The sequence below is a fragment of the Chanos chanos genome, chromosome 8 (assembly GCF_902362185.1).
Source record: "Chanos chanos chromosome 8, fChaCha1.1, whole genome shotgun sequence".
NCBI classification, from domain to species: Eukaryota; Metazoa; Chordata; class Actinopteri; order Gonorynchiformes; family Chanidae; genus Chanos; species Chanos chanos.
The window spans coordinates 38,349,970-38,373,909 of record NC_044502.1 but is presented as its reverse complement, the minus strand read 5'-3'; the positions used below and the strand labels follow the sequence as shown (position 1 = coordinate 38,373,909).

The 23,940-nt window shown below is 40.7% G+C and overlaps 3 protein-coding genes across 3 annotated transcripts; all 3 read right to left on the bottom strand.

The window, feature by feature from the left end:
• Positions 1–1,531: 1,531 nt before the first annotated feature.
• Positions 1,532–4,743, bottom strand: LOC115818705 (sulfotransferase 2B1-like). Its single transcript, XM_030782157.1, has 6 exons — positions 4,605–4,743; positions 2,892–3,100; positions 2,484–2,610; positions 2,299–2,393; positions 1,925–2,105; positions 1,532–1,733 (listed from the first exon to the last, which is right to left on the bottom strand). The coding sequence occupies exons 1-6, from the start codon at positions 4,741–4,743 to the stop codon at positions 1,618–1,620; spliced, it is 867 nt and encodes a 288-aa protein (XP_030638017.1). The 3' UTR covers positions 1,532–1,617.
• A 999-nt stretch (positions 4,744–5,742) lies between these two features.
• tmem147 (transmembrane protein 147) lies at positions 5,743–10,321 on the bottom strand. The gene is made up of 8 exons (XM_030782045.1): positions 10,274–10,321; positions 9,761–9,878; positions 9,153–9,222; positions 8,971–9,036; positions 8,560–8,696; positions 7,767–7,851; positions 7,394–7,515; positions 5,743–6,538 (listed from the first exon to the last, which is right to left on the bottom strand). The coding sequence occupies exons 2-8, from the start codon at positions 9,835–9,837 to the stop codon at positions 6,418–6,420; spliced, it is 678 nt and encodes a 225-aa protein (XP_030637905.1). The 5' UTR covers positions 9,838–9,878; positions 10,274–10,321; the 3' UTR covers positions 5,743–6,417.
• A 1,030-nt stretch (positions 10,322–11,351) lies between these two features.
• On the bottom strand, positions 11,352–22,508 carry gapdhs (glyceraldehyde-3-phosphate dehydrogenase, spermatogenic). Its single transcript, XM_030781055.1, has 11 exons — positions 22,473–22,508; positions 15,472–15,531; positions 14,383–14,479; positions 14,093–14,199; positions 13,562–13,652; positions 13,211–13,329; positions 12,956–13,037; positions 12,682–12,833; positions 12,253–12,415; positions 12,023–12,120; positions 11,352–11,893 (listed from the first exon to the last, which is right to left on the bottom strand). The coding sequence occupies exons 2-11, from the start codon at positions 15,498–15,500 to the stop codon at positions 11,824–11,826; spliced, it is 1,008 nt and encodes a 335-aa protein (XP_030636915.1). The 5' UTR covers positions 15,501–15,531; positions 22,473–22,508; the 3' UTR covers positions 11,352–11,823.
• Positions 22,509–23,940: the final 1,432 nt, after the last annotated feature.

Here is a 23,940-nt window from a genome sequence, read left to right as displayed (position 1 = left end):
TGCCTAGGTCAAGGGCACCTCAGCAGTGGATGTTTCCTGTCTGTCCTGGGAATTGAACAGGCTTGTGGCCTTTTGGTCACAAGCCCGCTTCTCTAACCTTTAGGCCATGGGCTGCCCCAAAAATGTGATGACGAGCCAGCAAGCCTCCTTAAGGAGACGTTCCTCTCTGAGCCTGTTAGATCTGTGATGCTGGTCTGACTGGTTAAGTTTTCTTCTAAAATGCTCTTTCCCTTCCAGTTTGGAATAGCGTGGGGGGCGCAGAGTGGCCAGAAGCACCATGTTAGCCCCTCTTCTCTGTCTACTGGACACTTCAGGGACTAGCTCTGACGCCTCCAACTGGGGTACAGAACCCTGAGTACTCAGCATTGAATCTGTAGAGTGAAACGTGTGGTGCATTTGGGTCCTTATACGCATTTTGGTCCTTTCTGTGTAAGAAAGTCTCATCAGCATTGGTGGCTTCTGGCATAAAGGAAATGGCATAATCTGTGTCCTCCAGACTCACCCAACTCCATGAGGGGGCAAGAAGGTGCTTTGCCCCCTCAGTTGTATCTTCTGCCCCCCCCCCTCTTACTTAAGGATCCTGACACTGTTGGCTATTATTTTGTTGATTTTAGCAGTTACATCTCTCAGTGGTCGGAATCGTTCAGAAATTGTATTATTTAGCGTCTTGTAGAGCTACATTCCGAGTGCTCCGATTCCCTAAATTGTTCGAGTATGCCCAGGTTTAACACTGGCTTAACCACTGCTGTGAAATAAATGTATTACTTGATTTTGAAACAGTAGTCTTGTGTTGTTGTTATTTCAGAGGCTATAGCATGGTTAAATCAATGAATTTCATTAAAACTACCACCAGGCCAATGTGAGGTGTTGACCTGGCAATTTGCACCAAATATTCCTATTTCGTATTATGGCCATGATGCACAAACACATGGAGAAGGTAAGGTAGGAAATTGTTGGGATCTATTCAAAATGCCACCCGCAGGATGAAAAAAGTGCAGCAATAGGCATCGTAGGATGATAACCTACTGTTTTACTATATAAAAAGGTTTGCCCCCTCACCCTTGGTCCCGGGCCTGCCTCCAGATATGATTCTGCATTGCTTTTACACATCTCTGGGTCAAACTGTTCTACGACTCTGGGCAGTTCTCACATGAAGGGTTCTCGATGAAGAAACAGGATGCATTCAACGCAAGTGATTTAAGAGGTGTTTCAGGACATATCTAAAGAAGTATTTCAGTGTCATGTTTCCGACCAACTCTTCAAAACATTCCACACTTATGACAACTGCAGCAAACAAAACATCTGGATCATACGTCTGATGTGAAACATGACCTGAGCTTACACAGATGCTATTTTGTTATGTTTATTAAGTCTTCAGAACTCCTTAACATAGAGAGATCCAAAACAAATTCCTTGGACCAGAAACACTTTGTAGTAAAAACCATATCAAATATATATTTTTGGAAAGCTTAAAGGGTGAAGGCAAATGTTGAAGGAGACAGATGAATTTATATTTGTGGCATGATTTCAAACACAGAAAAAAAAAGCTAACATAATTTTTATTCAGGCCACTTTTGGGTATGTCCATTTTGAGCTTCCTGGTTACAGTGTTCCTTTTCATTCGTCATCCCAATAGAGCTCAATGTTGGTTCCCTTCATATCCTCTCTTATAGCAGATGTGAATTTGGCTTCAAGCACAGGGCTGAAATGATTCTTCCAGTCCCCAGCAGTCCCTTAAAATACCAGAGAACAAACCATTTAGAAATGGGATATAAAAAAACTGTATTTGTGATATATTGCTATAACTTATTCCTTTTTCAATTCAGGTTAGCTCACTGTAGCTTCTTATATGCATGTATGTCCTTTAACCAATTAATTATTACCCAATTACAACAGTCATTATTTATTGTTTAGTTACTACTACCTTTTCTCAGAAAGGGTGATTTTTTGCTATCCATGATGTCTTGCGGCACAAGGGAATAGTTGGACATGGAGTTCTTCTTCATGTTTTTGAAACAGCAGTGATTAGCCACATGCTCCAGTGTCTCTGCACTCAGCTCTCGACCAAGGAACTGAGATATGCACTGCACAGCCCCCTGTAGGTCCTTCAGAAGAAGACAAAGAACTACTGAAAAAGAACAGTGTTCTTCATGCAAATATTTTCAACACACTAACTTAATTATGTTCATCAACATCATAATGATCAACTAGACTCTTTCATCAGTAACTGGATGTCACAAAACATAAACTGACAAATGTTTAATTTGGTTTGGATTGAGTACAGTGCCACTGTTATACCTGGACCATTTCTTCATAGGTAATGTGTAGAATCCTCTCTTTCATGTCAGTGTTTCTCCAGCTCTTCACATGGTCTGTCCACTTCCCAAACAGCACTAGGGTATGCAATAACAAATGTATGTAGGTTTAATATGCCAAAAACTCCAAATATCATATTGTCCCTAACAGTTATGTGTAGAGCTTACCTTGCCCCGCAAGAAACTTGTCAACAAACTCATCAAAACTTCCAGGGTCGTCCAAGAAACTCGCCATTTGGTGGAAATAAAATGAAGACACCACAACGTCTTTAGGATTTCGAGTCACATAAATGACCTGAGGGTGAGAGAATAGCAAAATCCACTCAGTCTGACTTAACGACTTTATAGGGTGGGGTTTTTCCACAAAATGACAACACATAATTTAGCCTGTGTTTTGCTATGGTCAGCAGAGCATTTTTAGCTGAAATAAAAGCATCTTTAGACTGAAATAAAAGTGAAAGGATTGGGGTAGTCCACAGGAATGGATTGAGAAGCTTATGATAAATAAGTCATTATGTCGGTATAAGGGTGTTGAGATGTGCCTGATCTTCACTGTTACTAAATTTTGAATTTTACCTTTGCTTTTGAGGAGAAGAAGGAAGCAGGCATTAGATGGTAAGGCATGTGGGAAACCATAGTTCGAGGTGCAGGGATTTTGTCCATGACTAAGGCTGCACGTGTCTCTTCAAGCCAGGGAACTCTATCCCAGTTTGGGATAGTCTGCACGGGGGTGAGATCCCCCCCATTAAGAATTAAGGGGAGAATCTCTTGCATCCATGTAGTTCCTGAAAAGTAGGTTACACACAGTAGATCACCATGAATACCATTAAGTACACACAGTAGATCAACATGAATACCATTAATTAATGAGTAATACCATTAACTAATGGCATCAAGTAGTAACTAATATCTCTGCCCTGGGGAGCACAGGTATTCATTAACTTTTTACCAGCTGAAAGAAACATTTACAGTTCACAGTTTTAAATTCAAATTATGCATTTGATCAAAAATCAAGAACAACATAGTTCTCACGGAAGTCACCTGATATTGCTGCGACTTAACTAAAAAGGGCTATCTGGTAGCCTGAAGGCACACCAGTGGTAAAAGTTGACCACCAGAAAAGAGAAAAAGCCAACTTAGCCAATGATATTGCCTTGTATCACTATCACGTTATGGCAGGACGAATCAGAACTTTGAGCTCATACCCAAACGTTGCAAATTAAGCTCCCACGACACCCGGTCTCAAAATAGTGATGGGAAGTTCGGATCTTTTTACTGTCTCAGATCTTTGAATCTCGTTCAGTAAAATGAACGAATCTTTTTTCAAGTCATTCGTTCATTGAAACTAGTGTGGCGATGTAGCTGTCATCTGAGTGATGACAGAAGAGCAAGAGCACGGTTCTGAAACACTAAGAGCAACATGGTTTGCGTCACTTGGTAAAGTATAATACACAAGTTCACTTCATTAAGCTCTTAAGCAACCTTTTGGACCACACCCTATTGAGTTATTCAGTTGAAATGACTGGTTACCTTAATTCAAAAGTCAAAGTCAAAACGTTTATTGTCATATGCACAGTTAAAACAAGTTTCCCCGTACCATGATTCTGCCTTTCACTCTGAACGCCGTTTATCAAATAAACACGAGGTATAAAAAGGAGAGATAAAGGAAAACAATTAAAATACATAAACATATCCGAAGAGCACCATGTTCAATATGTTCAATTGCCCGTACGAGAGCGCTGCGCTTATCAATAAAAAATATCGCTCTCCTCATTCAATAACAGCTATTAACTTTAGCATACCTAGTCATTGAGGACCCGTAGTGCATAAACTCGTTCCAACGGAAAGGCAAATTAAACACCCATTCAGTATCTACATTGCACACAGCTAGCTCAGCTAGCTACAGAACTGTTCTGGTTGACCAACTTAAGTTAGCAAGCCCTCCTCACCAGTAATAATAGCATTGGTCCTGTTATTGCTGTAACCGCGTGAATAATGAACGAAAGACTGAGGCCCGAAGACCCATAGTTGTGAGTCGTGAACGAATACTTCATTCTAACACTGAGCCTGCGTAGCAGTTGTGTGACAAGTGAACTGAAGACACGGACCCGAAAGACCCGTTCGTGAACGAAGCTGAGCCTGAGTAGCGCGCATGCGTGGCCTAGGGAATAAAATGAACGAATTATTCAGACGACTTGTTACTCCCGAGGCATACAAAAGATCAGTTCAAAATGAACGAATCGTTCGCGAGCGATACATCACTATCTAAAAGGAACTTTTGGAACTTACCTGACTTGGGATAAGTAATGGCGAAGGTATCATCGTCTTGAACTTGAAATGTCTCGAAGTATTTCAGGCTCGCTTCAGAATGTGAAACAGTTGGCAGAGGAAGACCATTGTACTCAAGATACCTGTCAGAACGTGCCATGACGAAGTGTCAGGGATGGAGGTGTTGCACATATGTGTTCTCTAAGGGGAATAACGGTTACCTTTTTGCGCCTATTACCTAATCAAAGCAAACCCAACTTCTGCCTTAAGTTCGCAGTCGTAACTCAGTATAATTTTTCAGAAGTAGCAGTACACGACAAGGTACATAACCAACCTTAAGAGCTGATATCAAAAATCCCCAAATGTCTGTTTAAAAGACATTTTCTGTCTTTTGTAATACAAATTGTAAGAAATATCAGACTGTCGACGCATGCAATTAGAAATGCGTGCCAGTATATACATATATAAATTACAACAGCTGTCCAAAGGTTTACAGTATAACAATACGCATTATATTTGACAAATGATAAGCCTAGGGGTGCGTCGTCATGTCGTGGAACACAGAAACACACATACATGATTTGTACATTATTTCTGTACGTTGCAAAGCACTCTGGTTTGTTGCAAAACTCAGTGGTGGTCACTGTTTCCCTGACCTTTCTCATGGAGGCCCGCTTGTTTGCACATTTTGAATCTCTCTTGCTCTAACACACCTGACTGAACTTATAAAACTGAGTATCAAGATTTGGTTTATTAAAGCAGGTGTATGAAAGACCGCGGCATACCGTGTACACATCACTGCTCCTATGTAGCCGCAGTGTACTCGCAAACGATCTAAGGTGTGCTTTAATTGAGATTTTTTTTCTGCTCACTGATAAATTACACGCAAGTCAGTGCGCAAAAATGTGACCTAAAAGGATTTCTTCAGAGGAAAGCACAGAACTTAGTTTTTTTTGTTTTTTTTTTAAAACAATGAACTCAGTTGAAATTCTCATATCCCTGACTCTGTGCTCCGTAAAGACTGAATAGACAAGTGTTTATCCTCAAGCAATCTACTATGCCTCTAAAACTGTATCCTGAAATTAAAAATCACTGAGGCAAGTTATTTGATTTATTTAGAACATAAAACTAGTCTATATTATAAATGAAATGAAAGAGGCAATGGCTCACACAGCAATAATGTAATGCATCTCATGTACTGACACTTAAAACTCTCTTGTTCAAGTCCACGAAGATATGGTTAACTGACAGTTGTGAAATAAATGTTGACATGTTTAAGCTTATGTGGTCTTGCTGTGTCATGTACAACACTGCTGACTTCTCTAAAGGCATTTATGCCCCTGGGCTATGATTTCTGCTCAAAGAACCTCATGGAGTTGACTGACTGTAAGCACGTTTGAACGTGAAAACAATGCTGTCCATTGGTGTGGAATATATAAACGGGCGTTTATTGAAAGTCATAGGCAAGTCAATAAAAAAAAAAAAATCAGAAGCAACATTGTGATACAAAAACATGTTTAGATTTTCTTCCTCAATATAACAGGAATAAATTCAAACCTGTTGGGGCATTTAGTGTTGATCACACACAGTGACCCAATGACTCAAGTCTAATATGGCCCAGCAAGACCACCGTATCTATTTCATTTTAAATATCCCATTCTATCTGTGACCCCTAGAAAAAAAACAACAACAAAAATACCCTCACAAAAAGTTATTCCACGATGCCTGGATAGGTTGATCTGGCCCCAAAGACTTGCATGTACTACAGTGGGTTTTCTGTATGTAAAACCTGAAAGGGCCCACTGTCTGCTGAGATCTGCAGTGCAGAACAGCCTCAGTTGCTGTGAAAATGTGTGACGAACAGGAAAAGTGAACAGAGGGAGATGGCTCCAGTGAGTACGGCCTTCACTAAAAGAGCTGTCCAGCTGCCCAAGTGAAATACGTGGATGAATAGCCTAAAAAATGGTGACAAAAAGGACAGGGTCAGAGAGATCCATCATGTGACGGTTGAAGAGGATTTATACATATGAGGGGGATTCAAGTGCAAACAGACAAAAATTAAATTTTTAATTCAATGCCAAATAATTGTTTCCTGGTAGGCTACTGGAAAGTATTTGTCAATGATTTTAAGTCCTTTAAAACAACCCCATAACATTTCCTTTCAAATCACCATCATTAAAGAGTCGTACTTTTAGTGTTACATATGATGGACTACGACAAAAACTTGCAAGTTTTAAGATGCTGACACCAATTATGCTTTGGAGTATTACTGAATTCAACTGTTCTTAATGTGTCTAACACTAGAGAAGAGATTTTATACCAGCACTACCATCTGGAGATACAACCATGACACCATTACAATATGAAACAGTGACCTCTAGAGGACAAAAACAGCATGTGCACCTAAATGTCAAAAGTCATGTTTGCTTGCCATTTAAAATGAACTATGAACACAATTGAGATCAGCTGATTAACACATGCAAGTTTTTGGTAAATTTAACATTTAACATTCATTGGTTAGTAACATTCAAGGGCATAATCCGGGCAGACTTAATTTTAAAAAGCTATGCGAGTCCTAGACATGCAAACTGCATGTTTTACAGGCATAGAAATTGCACAACAATATTCCTTTTTATTATAAAATTATGTGAATGTTTTTCTAGAATAAGACTGGTTTGACAGATTTTCAAAAGTGTACATAAATAATCGTATAACAACGCCCCCCCCCCCCCCCCCCCCCCCCCCCCATTAAGAGTTATAGCACTGGTGCACAGGATCACCTGTGTGTGTGTGTGTGGAGACATACTCACTCCATCAAAAAGGCTTTGTACACACAAAGCCCCAGCAGCACTGTGACAGGCAGACGGAAGCTTTTGGGCAGGTCGTACCGTGTGAACATCCAAACTACTGCTGCCATGGCAATGTAATGCACCTACGTCAACATGGAAAAAGCATTACAATGACAATAAAATGTCTTTTAACAAAACAAAAAACCCCAGACTGAAAATGTTCCCAAAGAAGGTAAAGTGAAAATGATTACAATCAATTTCAACAGGCAATACAAATTTCCTAAATACTATGCGAACCCAGCCAGACACAGACATTGCTATGTTGCGTACTACCATGTTAACTATACAAGAGTGCAAACAGGACAATGGACACACATACAGCAGCGTGTCTTACCAAACTGATGTTGGAGTCAAAGCTCATCTGGATGTACTTCCAGTCAAACTCAATCCCCCGTGCACCCACCCATAAAGGGATACACCTGTAGAAAAGGTACAGTAAATAAATGTTTTTATGAATCTAAATTCTGAGCAACCATGATTTTACACTCACCATTAGAAACACCTGCCCTAGACCTGCACCCAATGGCCATTGTTATACCCAGATCAATGCTATTCGAATTTTATTTGGGTGGAAGACCATTCTCAACATGGTACTGACACTGACGTGGTAATAGATGCCACAATGATACAAAAGTATCGGGTTCTATTTCTCTTCTAATATTGACCAGCAAGTTGTTGCTGGAAATCTACATTCACTAGCCACTTTATTAGAAAAACGTCCCTTGTCCCTTGGTTTTTACACATGTTTGTGTCACTGCTGGGCTGAGAGTCTTCTGCCAATCAAAAACAACCAGCCAACAGCAGTTCTGTTCTCAGAAACTGGCAACTGATGCGGGGCTAGAGGATTGCTGACATAAACTGTACATGGCAACAGCTGGGCCATAGTCTCTAACTGTACACCAACAAAGTGCCCCCACAAGGGATGGTTTTCTAATTAAGTGGCTGGTGAGTGTAGATTTCCAGCAACAACTTGCTGGTCAATATTAGTGTGCATTAAAATGTCCTTTTACTCAATTTTTATAACGAAGAAAAATAGTCAAAGGGCATGTATCTCCACTAAGAAGTGAAGTTTAATACATTTAAACCTTTTAAGTGTAGTGGAAAGGTGCAAGCATGTGTCCTAATACCTTGACATGACAAGTTCTGCTGTTGCCCAACCCATAGCTGCCACCATGATCTTATATTCACCCTTGCCAGCGTTTCTGGACATGACCAGATGAAGACCTAACAGGTCAGCCATATCCACTGTGGCTTTCATGAACTCCTGTGTTACATTGGGAAAAAAAAAGAGTGATGCTAACCATGCTAACCTCTGTGAGTACTAAAACTGACAAATTTAGGTAAGATTCTATGCGAATGAAACACTGAATTGTAGCAAATGTCATAAAAGGGAAACCGTTTAGGAAAAATAATCCTGTACTTCTAGAACAAAAACAGAAAAGGCAGATGGTGGAGACTCATCTGCTCGTTTAAAAACAAACAAACAAACAAAACACAACAACAACAACAACAACAAAAAAACACCTGCAGTTTCTTACCCCAACAAAATCATAGACACCAGCACCTCCTTCCCAGGTTGGGAAAAATGTGGCTAGGAACAGCATCTAAAAATTGAATATACAAAGAAACCTGAGAAGTGGGACTCACTGGGGATCCCGTATCAGACTACCAAACAAAACTCAATAAGCCAAAGTTTTAAATTCATTCAACAGTCACCTACTTTACAGAGCTGTACAAAGAGGTAGGTAGCACCAGCCTGAACACATCTCCAAAAAGCATTGTATTCAGATCTGTAAAAGAGACAGAGTTAAACAGGTTAGAAATACATCAGTGTCTGCTGTGCCAAACAGAACAGTCTATCTGAACTAGAAGTAAACTATTAGTCTCACTTTTGCAACCTAAAGATTCTTCATAACTGATTTGTGTTAGAGATAGCTCCATACATTTAATCCTATGTAACGACATGTATGTTGAGACATTAACCAATATCAGAGCTAAAATTTCAACATATGCGAAAAGCCTGTTGGCAGTGTTCACCTTTACAGAATAAATTAAAATCCAAAGGCTCAACCCAAAGGCTCCATGTCTCTGGTGACAATGGATTAAACTGTAAGGAGGACCATTTGGGTTGTGCAAATGTTCACCAATAGAGGATTACTTTTCTGATCCTATTACCAAGCTGCAGCCCAAGCATGCCCAAGCACTGTATTACACGCATGCATGTTAAGACATACTATTCGGACTAAATATGTGTTCACAAACTTCATATGGGCCGCCAGTACGACAAGGTGTAGCATGATTAAAATAAATAAGGATCCAAGTACTTACAAGCCACTACACTTATATGTGATGAAGTACGGAAAATATGCCAGAGCAAAACAATTCCCAAAATGAAAAAGAGTCATGATGAGTGCAGTCAGGCCCCCTTCTTAGCCTCCGTGTCGGTCTATGAAAAAAAACAATGAAAAAATTAATTTATATAATATGACTAACAGTTTTCATTTACAGACCACTATTGATTACCACTCGTGAAAACAGTCACTTATGTTGTGACAAAATCCATAGAATTATAGCTATATTTTTTTAAAAAAGTTGAACCTAACTGATTTAACGTCAAGATTTATCGCTCTTGCTGATTAGATGGACTGTAATGACACATGAGGAGCTAGGTATAGCACTGCATGCTAGTACGGAAATACATTTATAGTTACGCTGATTTAAACACACTGACACATACACTACAATGACTGTAATATCATTTAGGTGTGAATGACCAAACTACCCTGAAACAATAGCTTAAGTCCGTCATTAATCAGACGAAAAAGAATGACATTTACTTACTGCAGTTTCTCCGACAGAACCGACACAGCCGGAAGTACGGTAATGTACCACCGCAAAGGGTTTCCGACTGTCTCTAAGGGTATACAGAATACCGTTCCGTCTGTGCTAAGCACCAAAATTATGCAACACCTACATCGCACAGAACACCTCGATTTCTAGACGTGAGGCATCTCACTACGTTCAGCCCTCCTCGTCTGTCCGCAAGGGTATCTCCTTCAAAGTCCTTCTCATTTATATCTCACTCGAAGTTTTAAATACAACAGGCAAAAATATCAAGCTGAAATGAAAATCCGTTACCGCTAGCTAGCGCTGCCTCATCAGTTCAAGAAATGCACATACTAACTTGCAGGGAGCACGGCGAAAAAAGGGCGAACTGTATAGCCTGGGATAATACATAAGACTGGTACTTGGCATCTGTGACACTCAGCGTCCTTGTTTTTTGTTCAGTATTAGAGCTTAGGCATTTACACCTGAAGATGTCTTTCACAGTCATCTTTTAATGTAACGGTGTACTTCAGTACCGTCTCTTAGTTTGAATGCAGCTGTTAATATGGGCTCCTTCATATGGGCGCTTTCTTATCATAAAATCTTGCAAAAGAGAACATTTTTATGTACGTGCAAATGAATTAATTAGTCTCAAGCAACTTTTCCTTCGCCTCTCTCCCTATAGTTGAGAAAGTAAAATCATTACCACAAGATGCCGCCAACCGTTCTCTGGAGAGATCCTCATTATTGCGTTTTGCAAAAAGCAGGTTTGCAGTAAGTGAACTCAAAATGGCTCCTATCGATTTTAGATGCATCTTGCGATTTATCTGTCGTTATTCATTCTTTGAATAGCTTGAAAGTACTCAAGGTGGCATTTACACTCTTCACCTACACATTTCTCATCGTTAATATTAAAATAGATACCCAAGTGTCTGTTCAGTTACCATCTATGAGAAGGTACTGGTTTAAAAAATTCTTTCAAATTGATGATTTACTCGTGTTTCATGGAGTGTTAATGGTTGCCTGGTATTGTGTTAAATCATTTGAGATGAAGCAAAAATACACTAAACACTCTTTCAGTTTTTATCATGTTTTATTAACTGAGATCTGGGAAAGCATGTTCTGTCCAAAATACCATAATATGTGGTAGACATGAATGGTGAGACAAAAAAAAGAAAATGAACACCACAGATTTTTTACTTTAAATATTTTTTGTCAGATTTATTTCCTTTCGCGTTACAGTTATCATTTTTCTCACTTAACCTTGTATCTCGAATTCTTAACACCAATATCACATGTTAAACACCCACTATGGAAACAACTACAGCAATGCTTGTGGAGCGACACAGACACAAATACCGCCAAGTCAAAATTTGCCTCAAAGTGGGACTTTTTCATAAAGGAAAACTAACACTCACACTCAGACTACTACAGAGACTAATTCGTCTTGTAGAGAGTGAAGAAACTGGGTACTAGGGTGTGTCACTATGGCTTTAACTATGAAGTGAGTGCATGTAAAAGAAGGAATGATGGTCCCATTCAGGCTTTTCGGAATTGCTGGGAAGTTACTCCTTGGTGTGCATGTACATCAAGAGGTCAGCAACACGGTGGCTGTAGCCAAACTCATTGTCATACCTGTGATAGATTAAAAAAAAAATTAAGACATTGCTTAATACGTGACTGTGTACAGCACATACAGTGTTATAATATTCCAAAAAAGCATTTCAGACAGACCAATGCTTGAGATTTAACTATTAAGCTTACCAGGAGATGAGTTTGACAAAGTTGTCATTGAGGGAAATGCCAGCACCGGCATCGAAAATTGAAGAGTGAGTGTCACCAATGAAGTCAGAGGACACAACCTGAAAACAGAAAACGCAAGAGAACATTACAATACTGGAGCTTCTAGTAAATATATTTAGAATTCACTGAGAAGCACGTCGTGGAATGCCTTTATCTGGTTTTCGACATGCCAAATGACTCCTAAAACTCACTGAATCCTCTGTGTATCCCAGGACTCCCTTCATGGGTCCGTGAGCGGCCTTCTTGACAGACTCTTTGATCTCGGCGTAGCTGGCAGGTCGTGAGAGGCGGCAGGTCAGATCCACCACTGACACGTCAGAGACGGGCACACGGAATGCCATGCCTGTCAGCTTCCTGAAGAAACGACCAAGATAAGGCATTTCAGCAGTCATGGCAAGATGAATACCGCTTGTTTTGACACCAGGTTCTCCATCAAAAAAGATCTTTTGATGACATTTCAAGAATTAAACACCCAATCAAAAAACTATTGTGAAAAAAGTGACAAACTGGTCTCGTTACACATCTTTAAATTTTATATTGTGATATCCTTAAAGGAACTGTTATATACTAAATATTGATTTGTCATCATAGTGTTGTCTGTCTGTTGCTTCCACACTGACCCATTGAGCTCAGGGATAACTTTGCCGACAGCCTTTGCAGCGCCAGTGGAGGCAGGGATGATGTTCTGGTGGGCACCGCGCCCATCACGCCATGCCTTGGCAGAGGGACCATCCACTGTCTTCTGGGTGGCGGTGTAGGCGTGGACTGTGGTCTGGAGAACAAGGGGGGAAGAGCGTACAAATATTAGCCACCTGCAACATCTGCTCAATAAAACAATTTGAAAAAGAAAAAAAAAAAAGTTTCAGGAAAACAGTCACACACTCATTCACTTACCATAAGAGCCTCCTCAATGCCAAAATTGTCATGGATGACCTTGGCCAGGGGAGCCAAGCAGTTAGTAGTACAGGATGCATTGCTACGATTCAACCAATAAAACGTCCGTGTTAGTGCTGTCATGTTATTGGATTGCTGAGCACAGGAAAACACCTTAGTCCATAAACATGCAACGCAACATCTAAACCTTTTCAAAGAAGCGTTTGAAATACAAAGGTAGTGCTAATGTATCCCTGAGGCTAGAGCCCATCTCACCTGACAATGGTCATGCTAGAGGGGTCATATTTTTCCTGGTTGACGCCCATCACGAACATGGGAGCATCAGGGGAGGGGGCAGACACAACAACACGCTTGGCTCCTCCCTGTAGGTGAGCCTATCAGCAACACAAGAGACACATCTGTCAGCCGCACTGAAATTTATGATCATAAGGATTACAGGATAAGAATGAGCCTCAAGCCATAATAAAACTATGGCAATATCACTTTTAATGGCATTTACATTCTAAATTGTTTTGTATACTGACATATATTTTCTGGAGTTGTTTTGTTACCCGCTGTAAACGAACAGCTGATGTTTTGGCTGTTTGACTTGGGGTGAATACTCACTGAGGCTTTCTCAATGCTGAGGAAGACTCCAGTGGACTCAACTACATAGAGAGCACCAGCCTCACCCCATGGGATCTCAGCAGGCTTCATACTGACAGAGAGAGAGAGAGAAGAGAACAGAATGTTTTTTATTAAATGAGGTTGACCTGTGAGCAAAGGAAAGGAACTAAGAAAAAAATCCCCCTCAAAACTCACACATCATGGGCAGATGATAAAAAAATAAACTCACTCTCTGTCTAACTCACTCTACCCTGTGTCTCTTTCTGTGAGTTATAATTATACCTCAGGTCCTGGTGACAGACCTAAAGGCTTGTTTGTTAACAACAGCTATGCCAGACAGTGATATATGACGCTGAGGTGTAGCTCAACATGGAGACAGTATGAAAAAAAATACTGCTCGTCTTTCTCAACTCAAACTCTGAGTCACACATGTACCGTTTGCTCATTATGGACCCATGTCTCACCTGGCTACACATTAAGGAGGAGATATAAACTCAGTGCAGAGGCCCATTCCTCAGACCTGACACTCACCACTGGTAAACGGAGATGGCGTGGTTGTCAACAATCAGCTTGCCGTCTTCATGACGCACCTCTCCACGGTAACGGCCATGGGTGGAGTCATACTTGAACATGTAAACCTGCGTGAAAATAAGAGGACGACGCGTTACTCAGTTTTGCCCGAATCAGTATCCATCAGTTATTCGACTAAAATCCACGGCCTAAACAAACATTTTTGAAACACAATTACACTGATGTAGATGTGTTGCTCTTACAGGCTGGGAAACGGGGGCAGAGCAGGTCTGACCCGGGCGGGGACTCACCATGTACTGCAGGTCAATAAAGGGGTCGTTGATGGCTGTGACTTTGATTCCTTTCTGCAGGCAGGCCCGAAGGACCAGACGGCCAATACGGCCAAATCTGTCAGATATGGGAAAGGACGCATTTATTGTATGACACTGAAGGCCTATGAGGAGTAGGTGTGACTTTCCAAACATCAAACAAAAACACTACTCTCATATATACTTAGAAAATGAAAGAGTCGAACTCCAAATGATCATTTATTATAATGTAATGATAAACCGTAACACAATGACGCATTCAGTACAATCTCAATTAGTTATTATTTGATGTAGACAGAAATAAAAAAAAAAAACAAATCAGTCTACAGTCTGCAGTGTTTTTAATATGTCTGGGGTTTTAATTTTGTCTCAATTTTTGTTCTGGCTGAACTAAAGCTTGTTCCATCTGTTCAGCCATCTGTAGCATAAGGGGAGGAAAACCAGTGTCTCATGTGTTCAGCTGCCCCATTTCCACACTTCATCTCTATCAACAGGGAATACTGAGGGAATTGGGAATTTCCACTGTATTATAGAGGGTTTACAGCAAATAATCTGTAGCACAAGTTATATATTTAGTGATGTAGTGTTGATGTACAAATTGATGTAACACTGATGTAATTACTGTACAAAGAGTTTTGTAAAAAGATTAAATTGGTGCGTACTGAATCTTGACAGCTTATTTTTTATTAGATATGTGAGCTGTGCTTCAGTGTGTGCATGTGCAAGCATGTACTCATATTGGATTTGGCTTGGGACTTTCTGTGTAATCTTGTTCTGATAATTCCTCTCCCACTGTCCTCCGACTGTTTTTCTTTCTTTTTTTTTTAACAGAGCCAAAGTGTCTGTCTCTCCAGCTCTACGTGTATCGACAGAAACTTCTGGATCTCCAGTAAGATTATCAGTAGGATGCTCTGCAGCAGGCTTTCATGTCCCTCAGTACATGCAGCATTTTTACTTTTTTAGACCTGCTTAGTGGTCTAGACAGCAAACTGGAGAGACTAAATGCCTAGTGAGATGTCAAAAACTGTCTCTTTGTAATAAAGTAGGTACAGAGTTTAGTGTTTTTCTCACCCATTGATTCCAACACAGAGATCTGACATTATTGCAGTTGACGGGGTTGTCTTGCTGAGCCTGAAACATGAAGGAGACGACAAATGAAATCCCAGATAAAAAAAAATTACAAAAGCCAAATCTGCATAACCTGCAGACTGACAGCTGGTGGGCAAGCATGTGTCTTTAGATCACACTCGACTGACTTTTACGACATGTAGGACCTTTTTTCATCACACGCAGTATAAAACACAAAACCACTTTTCGCCCCTTTCCGTGGCAAACACATCTTATCCCCATTTGGTTTATTTACAAGAATTTAGCCTGCTTGAAATAATTTTTCAGAATTCCCGCTGTTTTTTTTAACACTGGTGTACTCATTGGACTCGATGTTTTTTCTACAGAGCGACTTCTACGTGACTGCGCAGAATGCGTGATGCAAAAAAACAAACAAACAAACAAACACCAAAATAAAAAGAAAATTGTACATTCTATACGGAGCTGTACGCTAACAGCCACGCCTTTGGCTGAGCTCCATGGGAGATCCGATTGTTGTGTAAGCATTAGCATGCAGTTCAGGCCATGCCCAACTTCAGTTCACCACGTTTTTTTGGCTTGGCAGTCACAGGCCCATTGTGTAGGGTCCAGAGAAAGAGAACAGCCAAAAAAAAACCCCCCGCAAAAAGCTGTGGTCACAGCCTGTGACCAAAACCTTCCCTCTCCTCTTCTCGCAGTTTAATCAGAGGAGCCGTTTTCTTGAGTTCCATTTCAGCAAATGTTAGACAGGCTGGTTGTCTTAGCTATACACAGCCAAACTGGAATTTTCCATATATGTGTTGAAAGAGGAGCATGAAGTTCAATGCCTGGTATATGTTGCAAGTCACTGCATGAATGTGTAGAATACATGCAGCACTTCTGATCATACACTCTTTGGCTTTGTCAGGGCATGTTTTCAACATTGAGAGATGCAGAGGGAAGACAAGGTCAGTTGTGCAACCCACACAGTATTTACTAAACAAAGGGAAGGAGATGGGCCGCTTTAGACCTGACTCAAATAATCAACACCACTTTCCTTATAAGGCTTGCTGTGGCCAAGGGGCGTTTCACAAGACCACTAGGAAAGAAAGAGGGAGGAGCCAGAAGAAGCACTGTTCTCTCACAGGAGAAAAGCAGAGAGGAGCAGGGGACATGCCCAAGTGCACGGCCATCTGATACAGGACAAAACTTTTTTTTTTTTAGGAACTCTGAAATTATAGAAAAGTTGTTTTCATCAAAGGAAAAAAAACAACAACAACAACAAAAAGCAATACTGTTAACAGTATTTTTGGGGGTGGCTGATTACACATGCAAGTCTTAACAGATACTGGGGGTGTTACACCTCGTTTCTCCATTCTGTGCAAAGTCTCAAATGTTGCAAAAGAACGGAACAAAAACTCAGGAAAGCGGCTTATGAAACTGATGTAATGCAGTTGTGAAGCAATCAGAAGTTGATCAAGATGGCATAATGCTAACTTTAAGACAGAGCAGGAAATTTGAGAGCACTTTCGTTAATGCTTTGATTTAATCGATAGAGCAGTACAACACCATGCACAGGCCTATCCCAATCTGTCAGTACAATTACTGGTTTTGGAAACAGACGTGGGGTGAATCAAGGTTCAATCGAAGAGGACAAAAACGACACCTGGAAAATCCATATCTACAACTCAGTCCGTTAATGGACAAACAGCAGTGAACAGTACAGTGCAATCTGACTATTCTTTTTGTACAGACCTCAAAGGGCTGCAGTGTTATCTGGTGATAAAAAGCTTTTAAACAAGTAGTGCTCTTAAATGGGCTTACACATGCACTGTGCCACAGTCAAGGTGACTATCATTTGGCACATGTTCGACATGTCCTTGAAAACACAGCCAAGTGGCCCTTGATGACCTATCATCTCTGTGTTGGTGTCAAAATGATCCCTGCATATCAGACGGACATGACGTCCTTTTCCACTCACGGGGCGCAGAGCCGATTCCGTGCTCGGGTGGAAAAGGCCTCCAGCTTTTTCTCCGGTAATGATAGCTGGCACACTCAGACTTATAAACAGCGGAACAACTGAAGTACAACCTTGAACAAATCAACCAACTGTAGACATGAACTATTTTTTTATTTGGGGTTTTTTTTTTCAGTCGACTGCTTAGCTAGCCGGACATGCTGTTAAACGGCACCCTTACTAATCTGGGGTCATCTAAACTGAACATAGTGACAGTACATGGCGCCAAATAACTTGACAATTCAAACGTCCAATACTGATAACTAAGCCACAAACACTTTGATAAAGTCCACATAACATTGTGACTATAAAAACTATGCCAGTGTGTTTCTGGCGCTAAGATGTCGACTGGACCAAAAAGTAGAGAGTACCTTGCTGTGAACTTGGTCTGTAGTGCTCTTTTCACAAAATGAACGAACACAAGGGTCCGTGAAGATATCCAAAACAGTAGGGCCAACCTCAGCCTATCACACGACAACTCAGCATTACCCTTGCACCTAGCTGAGTCTAACAGAAGACATCCCTCTAATCTCCTAATCTGAGCCAATATGTGTGTGTGTGTGTGTGTGTGTGTCTCTCTAGGGTCCATTGCACCTAACCCATATGGCTTATCCTAATCTCTCTAGTCCCGCGCACAGTGTGTAGTCTTTTTAAAGCGTCCCACAGTGCACTGCGCCTAGGCTGGCTGACTGGGCCTAGGGAAGCTGGCTCACGGGCCCATTCTCACACAACACTGTAAAACTCCAAAGAGCTATGTACGTACTTCCTAGCATTCAGTCCAAGGGCGTAAGAATTTTATTTATGTCACAATTCTGACCACAACTGTGAGTGTGTAAGTTTTGATAAACGTTGCTTCTGCTGTCTGTGTGGTCACGTGTGCAGGAAGAAAAAACTCAAGTCTGCATTTTAACCTTCCCTTTCCTTCTCCATTTTTTTTTTTTACTCCAACTCATATTCTATCGCTCTATCACCGCAAACCACTATGTTTTCCATGGTCTGAAATGCACAAACATCATCCAAGTTTTTTCGAACTTCTGCTCTCCTCTCTTATATGAAAATGATAATCTCGTCAAAGAGTGTTCCACTGTGCAGGCGTTTTTGTTATGGACACATTCCTCCTCTAACACTTTTTTTTTTTTTGGCGAACACAGCGGGATGACCTCTGGAATTTAATTGTTAGGGTTCTTATCAATACGGGTTTTGTCTTACAGCTGCCTCATAAGAAGCCCAGTGCTCTTACTCAAAAACTCACAAGGCACGAGGAAGAGTCGGTGACAGGCCACAGAGTGTCAGTTTGTGACCATAGAAGGTTAATGCTAGTGCCTCCAATTAGAAGACATGGACTACTTGTTGTGTTAACGGTGTGTCCCGTTTCTGCAGTGCATGAATTCAGATGTCATGTGAAACATATCACAACCCCCCCCCCCCAAATTATCAGTTCTAAACCACATACCACTTCCTAAGAAATGCAGCGCAGAACTAAACTCTACCATGAGTAACAAACTGGAAAATGAACCAGTTCATCTCAAATGATTTTTAACACGCTTTTTCTCAATAGCAGCCGGCTGGTCCTTGGCTAGAGAACCCTGCTGTTCAGTGTGTAACAAAGCCGTCCTTCCGCTGAGGTGACACTCTGCCACGCCCACTCAACCCCAGGCACAGACACAGGGACAAGCCTGCAACTTTAAACACCCCAGCTAACAGCCAGTGCCCATCCCTCAAAAAAAAAAAACGCCATGAGTAACTGGGTCAGCCCCCCTTGGGGCACACAGACATCCATTAGAGCAGAAAATATCTCTAACAATGGCACAAAAACATGGTGGGTACTGGATATGTGGGAGGACCAAGCCTCAATTTTAGAAAGGAATCAAATTAATCACAAATGAAACAAATTTATCCCAAATTTGACAATGTATGTAATCTTGTCACTTAAAACACATTTCAGGGGTTTGTTGCAAAAAAAAAAAAAAAAAAAAAGTTGTTTGTTGACTGAGACAGTTGACTTTGTGTGTCTGTGTCTCAAGGGCAGCATTCCTCCCTGCAGTCGTGGGACCAGAGGCCATTTTGAGGAAGTGCTGTGTCATACTCCAGCACTTGTGCACATCCTGCCATTACCACACGTTCCAGCCTCGTTCCTTTCCCAAATACTTCAGAGAAAGAGTTTATTTAATGTTGACTGCCCACACTACATGAGTTACGATGAGCAAACTAACCCACATTCACATTTACAGATGAGAAGAAGGAAAAGAAAGAAAGAAAGAAAGAAAGAAAGAAAGAAAGAAAGAAAGAAAGAAAGAAAAAAAGAGAGAAACAAAGAAAGAAGGAAAGAAAGAAAGAAAGAAAGAGAATGAATTTATGCAGCTACACACACATGCACCACTTCTCACGGCCACTTCCTAAATTCCCGACTGTGTCTGGTAGGCTCAGTACTTTTCCATAAGCAGCACTAACAGCATGAAAAAAAAGCGACAGGATAGAGAGATCCCTGGTATTCAACCCCCCCCCCCAAAGTCTTCTACCACACCCTGATCAAAAATGTGTCTTTTTATTTCTGTTTTCCCCAAAACAGCTGGTAAGAATGTGTGTAGTAGGTATGTCCAGTTCTGGAATAAGCCAAATCTGGATAACCTCTGTGCAGGTTTCTGAATAGGATCTCAGGACTTATCAAGAACTGCTTGAATTTTAGAAACACTTGTTTTCCTAGTTAAAACAGATAACATATAAAACATGGACATGATTTTAATTTTATGAACATTTTACTGTGTTATTAGTGATTTATTCAATACGAATTTCAGACCTCAATTTTTTTTCCTTCACTATTTTTAAATGTGAATTATCTACCAATGCAAACAAGTCTGCAATCCTGTGACTAGTCATGCCAAAAATTTCAGTTGCTTTGTTATGGAACAACACAGATATTACCTCAGTGTGCATCAGTAGGAAATCAAGTATTTTTGAAATAAAGGTCATGTTTTTTTCCTAAATAAGTGCACAACATACTATGTCAAAGCCTAAGAAGAGACCTGAGTCTCAAATAGGTCTCAAAAATCTGTTATGCGCATTTATATACTCCCCATACTTCAACCTCATGGCGAATAACGGGGCCAGTTGGAGATCTGTTAGCTTGTTTCAGGCCGTTGTAAACCAATCATGAATAAAAGAGCAGAGCTATGGAACTGCAGTGAGTGGAGGAAGGAGGGGTGGCCAGCAACCTTCATGTGATCTGCCTGCGGTCCACACACAGCAGGTATGCTGTGTCATCATGCAGAGTTTGGCATCTTACTGCCTCCATTTTCTCAACTATCTTCAAGTCAATTTATATAAAAAGAAACAGCCTTATTGTCAAGACCTATTCTAGGTAAGAGAGAACAGCTGAAGTTCAACAGGTAAATTTGATGAAATGTAAAATGTATATATCTCCTTGAAAGGTAAGACAGATACTGAGTTGCACGTGCATAATTTCCTGTACATGTATGCAGAGCAGTAGCCAAAGGGGAAAGACCAGTGAATAGGGAGGTTTCTAGAAGTAAAAGTCTAAGGTTGGAAAAACCCTGCCTAAAAGGCAAGGAGCGTGGATGACTCAATAGTTCTTTTCTTTATATGACAAATCCGAGTCAGGAACATGAAACCCTTCATTGCATCAGCAACACTTGTGCGTGCCGAATTCATACTTGACGCTGAGCACGTAGACAGGCAATTAGCCTTGCGAATATCCTACACGTGGTGAACATGGCTACACCAGACATGTTAACTAAAACTACTGAATAACAGGTCACTGTCGGATAGTCATAATATACTTCCAGTTAGCTTAGTCGAAAGCACGGAAGTGTTGCATCTTTAAAATATATCTTGTCTGACCTTGACGGTCAATTTGACCTTCATAAGAATAGGGATGCGAGTGGCCTACCACCTGCGGTTTACATCTCCATCAATCAGCGTTTAGGGAGAATTATTGACGAAGCAACTTGTTGCTCTATTATCAACGGGAGAGACAGTAAAAACGTTTTCGACTAACATCTAGCAAACTGTGGTGTTCTGAAGAAGGAATAGTTAACGAAACGTTAGGACATGGCATGCGCAAAGCAAAATCTCCAATCCTGTTTTCCAACACATAACATCTAAGTCAACAGTAGAAACGGACTGATAAGAGACACTTGTCTAAAGATAAAGAGTTTTACTTGACCGGATGCGTAGACTAAACACAAGAAGCACACCGAGTACCGCCCGATTTCATGTTAATAAAGAAAATTTGAAGACCAATGTACCCGTATTAAACAACATTATACAGCCACTAAAAACGATCAAAACGTTTTTCATTCACAGAAAACGCACATTCTGGAGCGATATGACGTAATATGAGTGTTCATCGTGGGTAACTCGGAAGGCACGTACTCAATTGTAGGACATGGATTTCCTGTACATTCATTCATTCCACACTGGAGAAAAATGTGACGACCCATTTCGAAACGTACTTTGTATTTCTTAAACCATTTGTTCTTTGCGAATTCTAACGATGATACAATAGAATTTCACTCGAATATAAAAGAATTACAGAAATTTGGTACACGCCTTCATGAAATGTCGACATCTTCCGCAATTTTTACTGCACCACAGTAAGCTAAGTTAGCGCTATCACGTTACCGCGACAGTTTAATTTTTTCAAAAGGCTGAAAGAGACAATGGATCTGCGTGGGTGCCACTTGAGTGCCTGCTTCACCCCTTAAAAAGTAAACAACGTCTTTAAAATGAAATACTTATACAAGTTGCGTTTGGAAGATGAAATTCGGTGCTATTAATGATTACATAACAGCCTCAGTGCGACAAGGCCGAAGCAAGGGCGCATCCCTTTTCATTCAGCGCCAGAAAGATCCCTGTACACAAATAATGTGTAAGAAAAGAGGCAATTCTCAATTCAGATATTTGTAGGGGATCACATAAATACATGAATTAGTACAATGTAGATCTAGTCATGTGTTAGATGCATGCCTACCTCTTGGAGTGATGCTGCAGTGTCTGCTCAGTTTCCGTGCGGTGCTACTGGCTTTTATACCGGACACGTGCACACCTCCAGTCTCCCTGGTAACTTGACGTCAGATAGGCTGGAGGATCAATCTAAATGTACAGCGACTAGAGGACAGTCACGGCTGCCATGGAAACTATATAGGGAAGACTGAGTAAGAGGATGTGAAGGGCAGAGACAGCGAATACTTTTCAGTTCAGTTATCATGCATTGAAACAGTGTCTTTATCAAAGGAGCGTTTATGGCGTAGAGCGTATAGCGTAATTTCATAAGCACACATGGAGTGACATTTTAAAATCACTTACAATGAATTGATCTTAATAATTGAACCACGCATTCATATCATATTATTGGAAGCAGGATTATTTTACAACAGCGTGTCATTTTCATGTGCAATTATGAAATTTAAATTTCCTGTCGCGTGTTTAGCTTTCTGGCATAGGCCGTATAACTGCATCTGCCATATAATAATCCATGTGAGGCCACATGTTGTAGCACGTGACGATGAAAAAGGAAGGCGATGCAACGGGCTCAGCTCTGCTGTAGTGCACTACGTGAGGAATGAAACGTGTAGGTCAGACTACGCTGCCCATTGTGAACGGAGCAGGCTACCTCAATAAATACTTAATATGGAATAAATACTGAGCAAGCCAGTAATATTGTTAGCAACCGAGCTCACCGTTGCATAGATGTAGGCGGTATAATACTGAGAGATGTAGTTTAAGTTTTGATTATGTTTAGCTAATAATTTTTTAGTAAATTCAGCGAAAGGCTTACTTCCCGGTCAAATACGATATTTTCAGCACACTAAAGAAAATATTCACAGAGAGCATCTTTAGGTTGTCATCGCTGCATCTTCAGGAGTCAAGTTTAGAGCATCAGTTAGTGCTGTAATGTTGTGTGTGTGTGCGTGTGTGTGTGTTTTCAGAAGGATCACTTAAGTGAGTATATGTTACTGTATCACTTACAAAACAAACATCTCTCTCTCTCTCTCTCTCTCTCTCTCTCTCTCTCTCTCTCTCTCTCTCTCTCTCTCTCTCTCTCTCTCTCTCTCTCTCTCTCTCTCTGCTCGTTGCTTGTTTGAGTTCCCCCGTGTGGCTGATTGTTGTGCTGCAGTTTTCCCTTCACTTCTCAGTGCCCATCGTTGCCTGTTCAGCATTACTCGCCACACCGTAGCTCAAAACGACTCAAAATAGCCAAAATAAAGCAAGATAAAATAGATTTAAATAGATAGTTAGAAGCTAACGGTTATATGGTACGAGCTGTTTTAAGATATTCCAAATATGAGTTGCGTTATAAATATATTTTCACACTTGTAATGCCAGTAAAGCACTGGGATTTAGGCAGTCTGTTTTATTATTTGTGTTACATGGTATATGTAAAAATACAGGGCATACACGACAAAAATGTTTGTTTCTTGTATTCATACAGAAGAAGG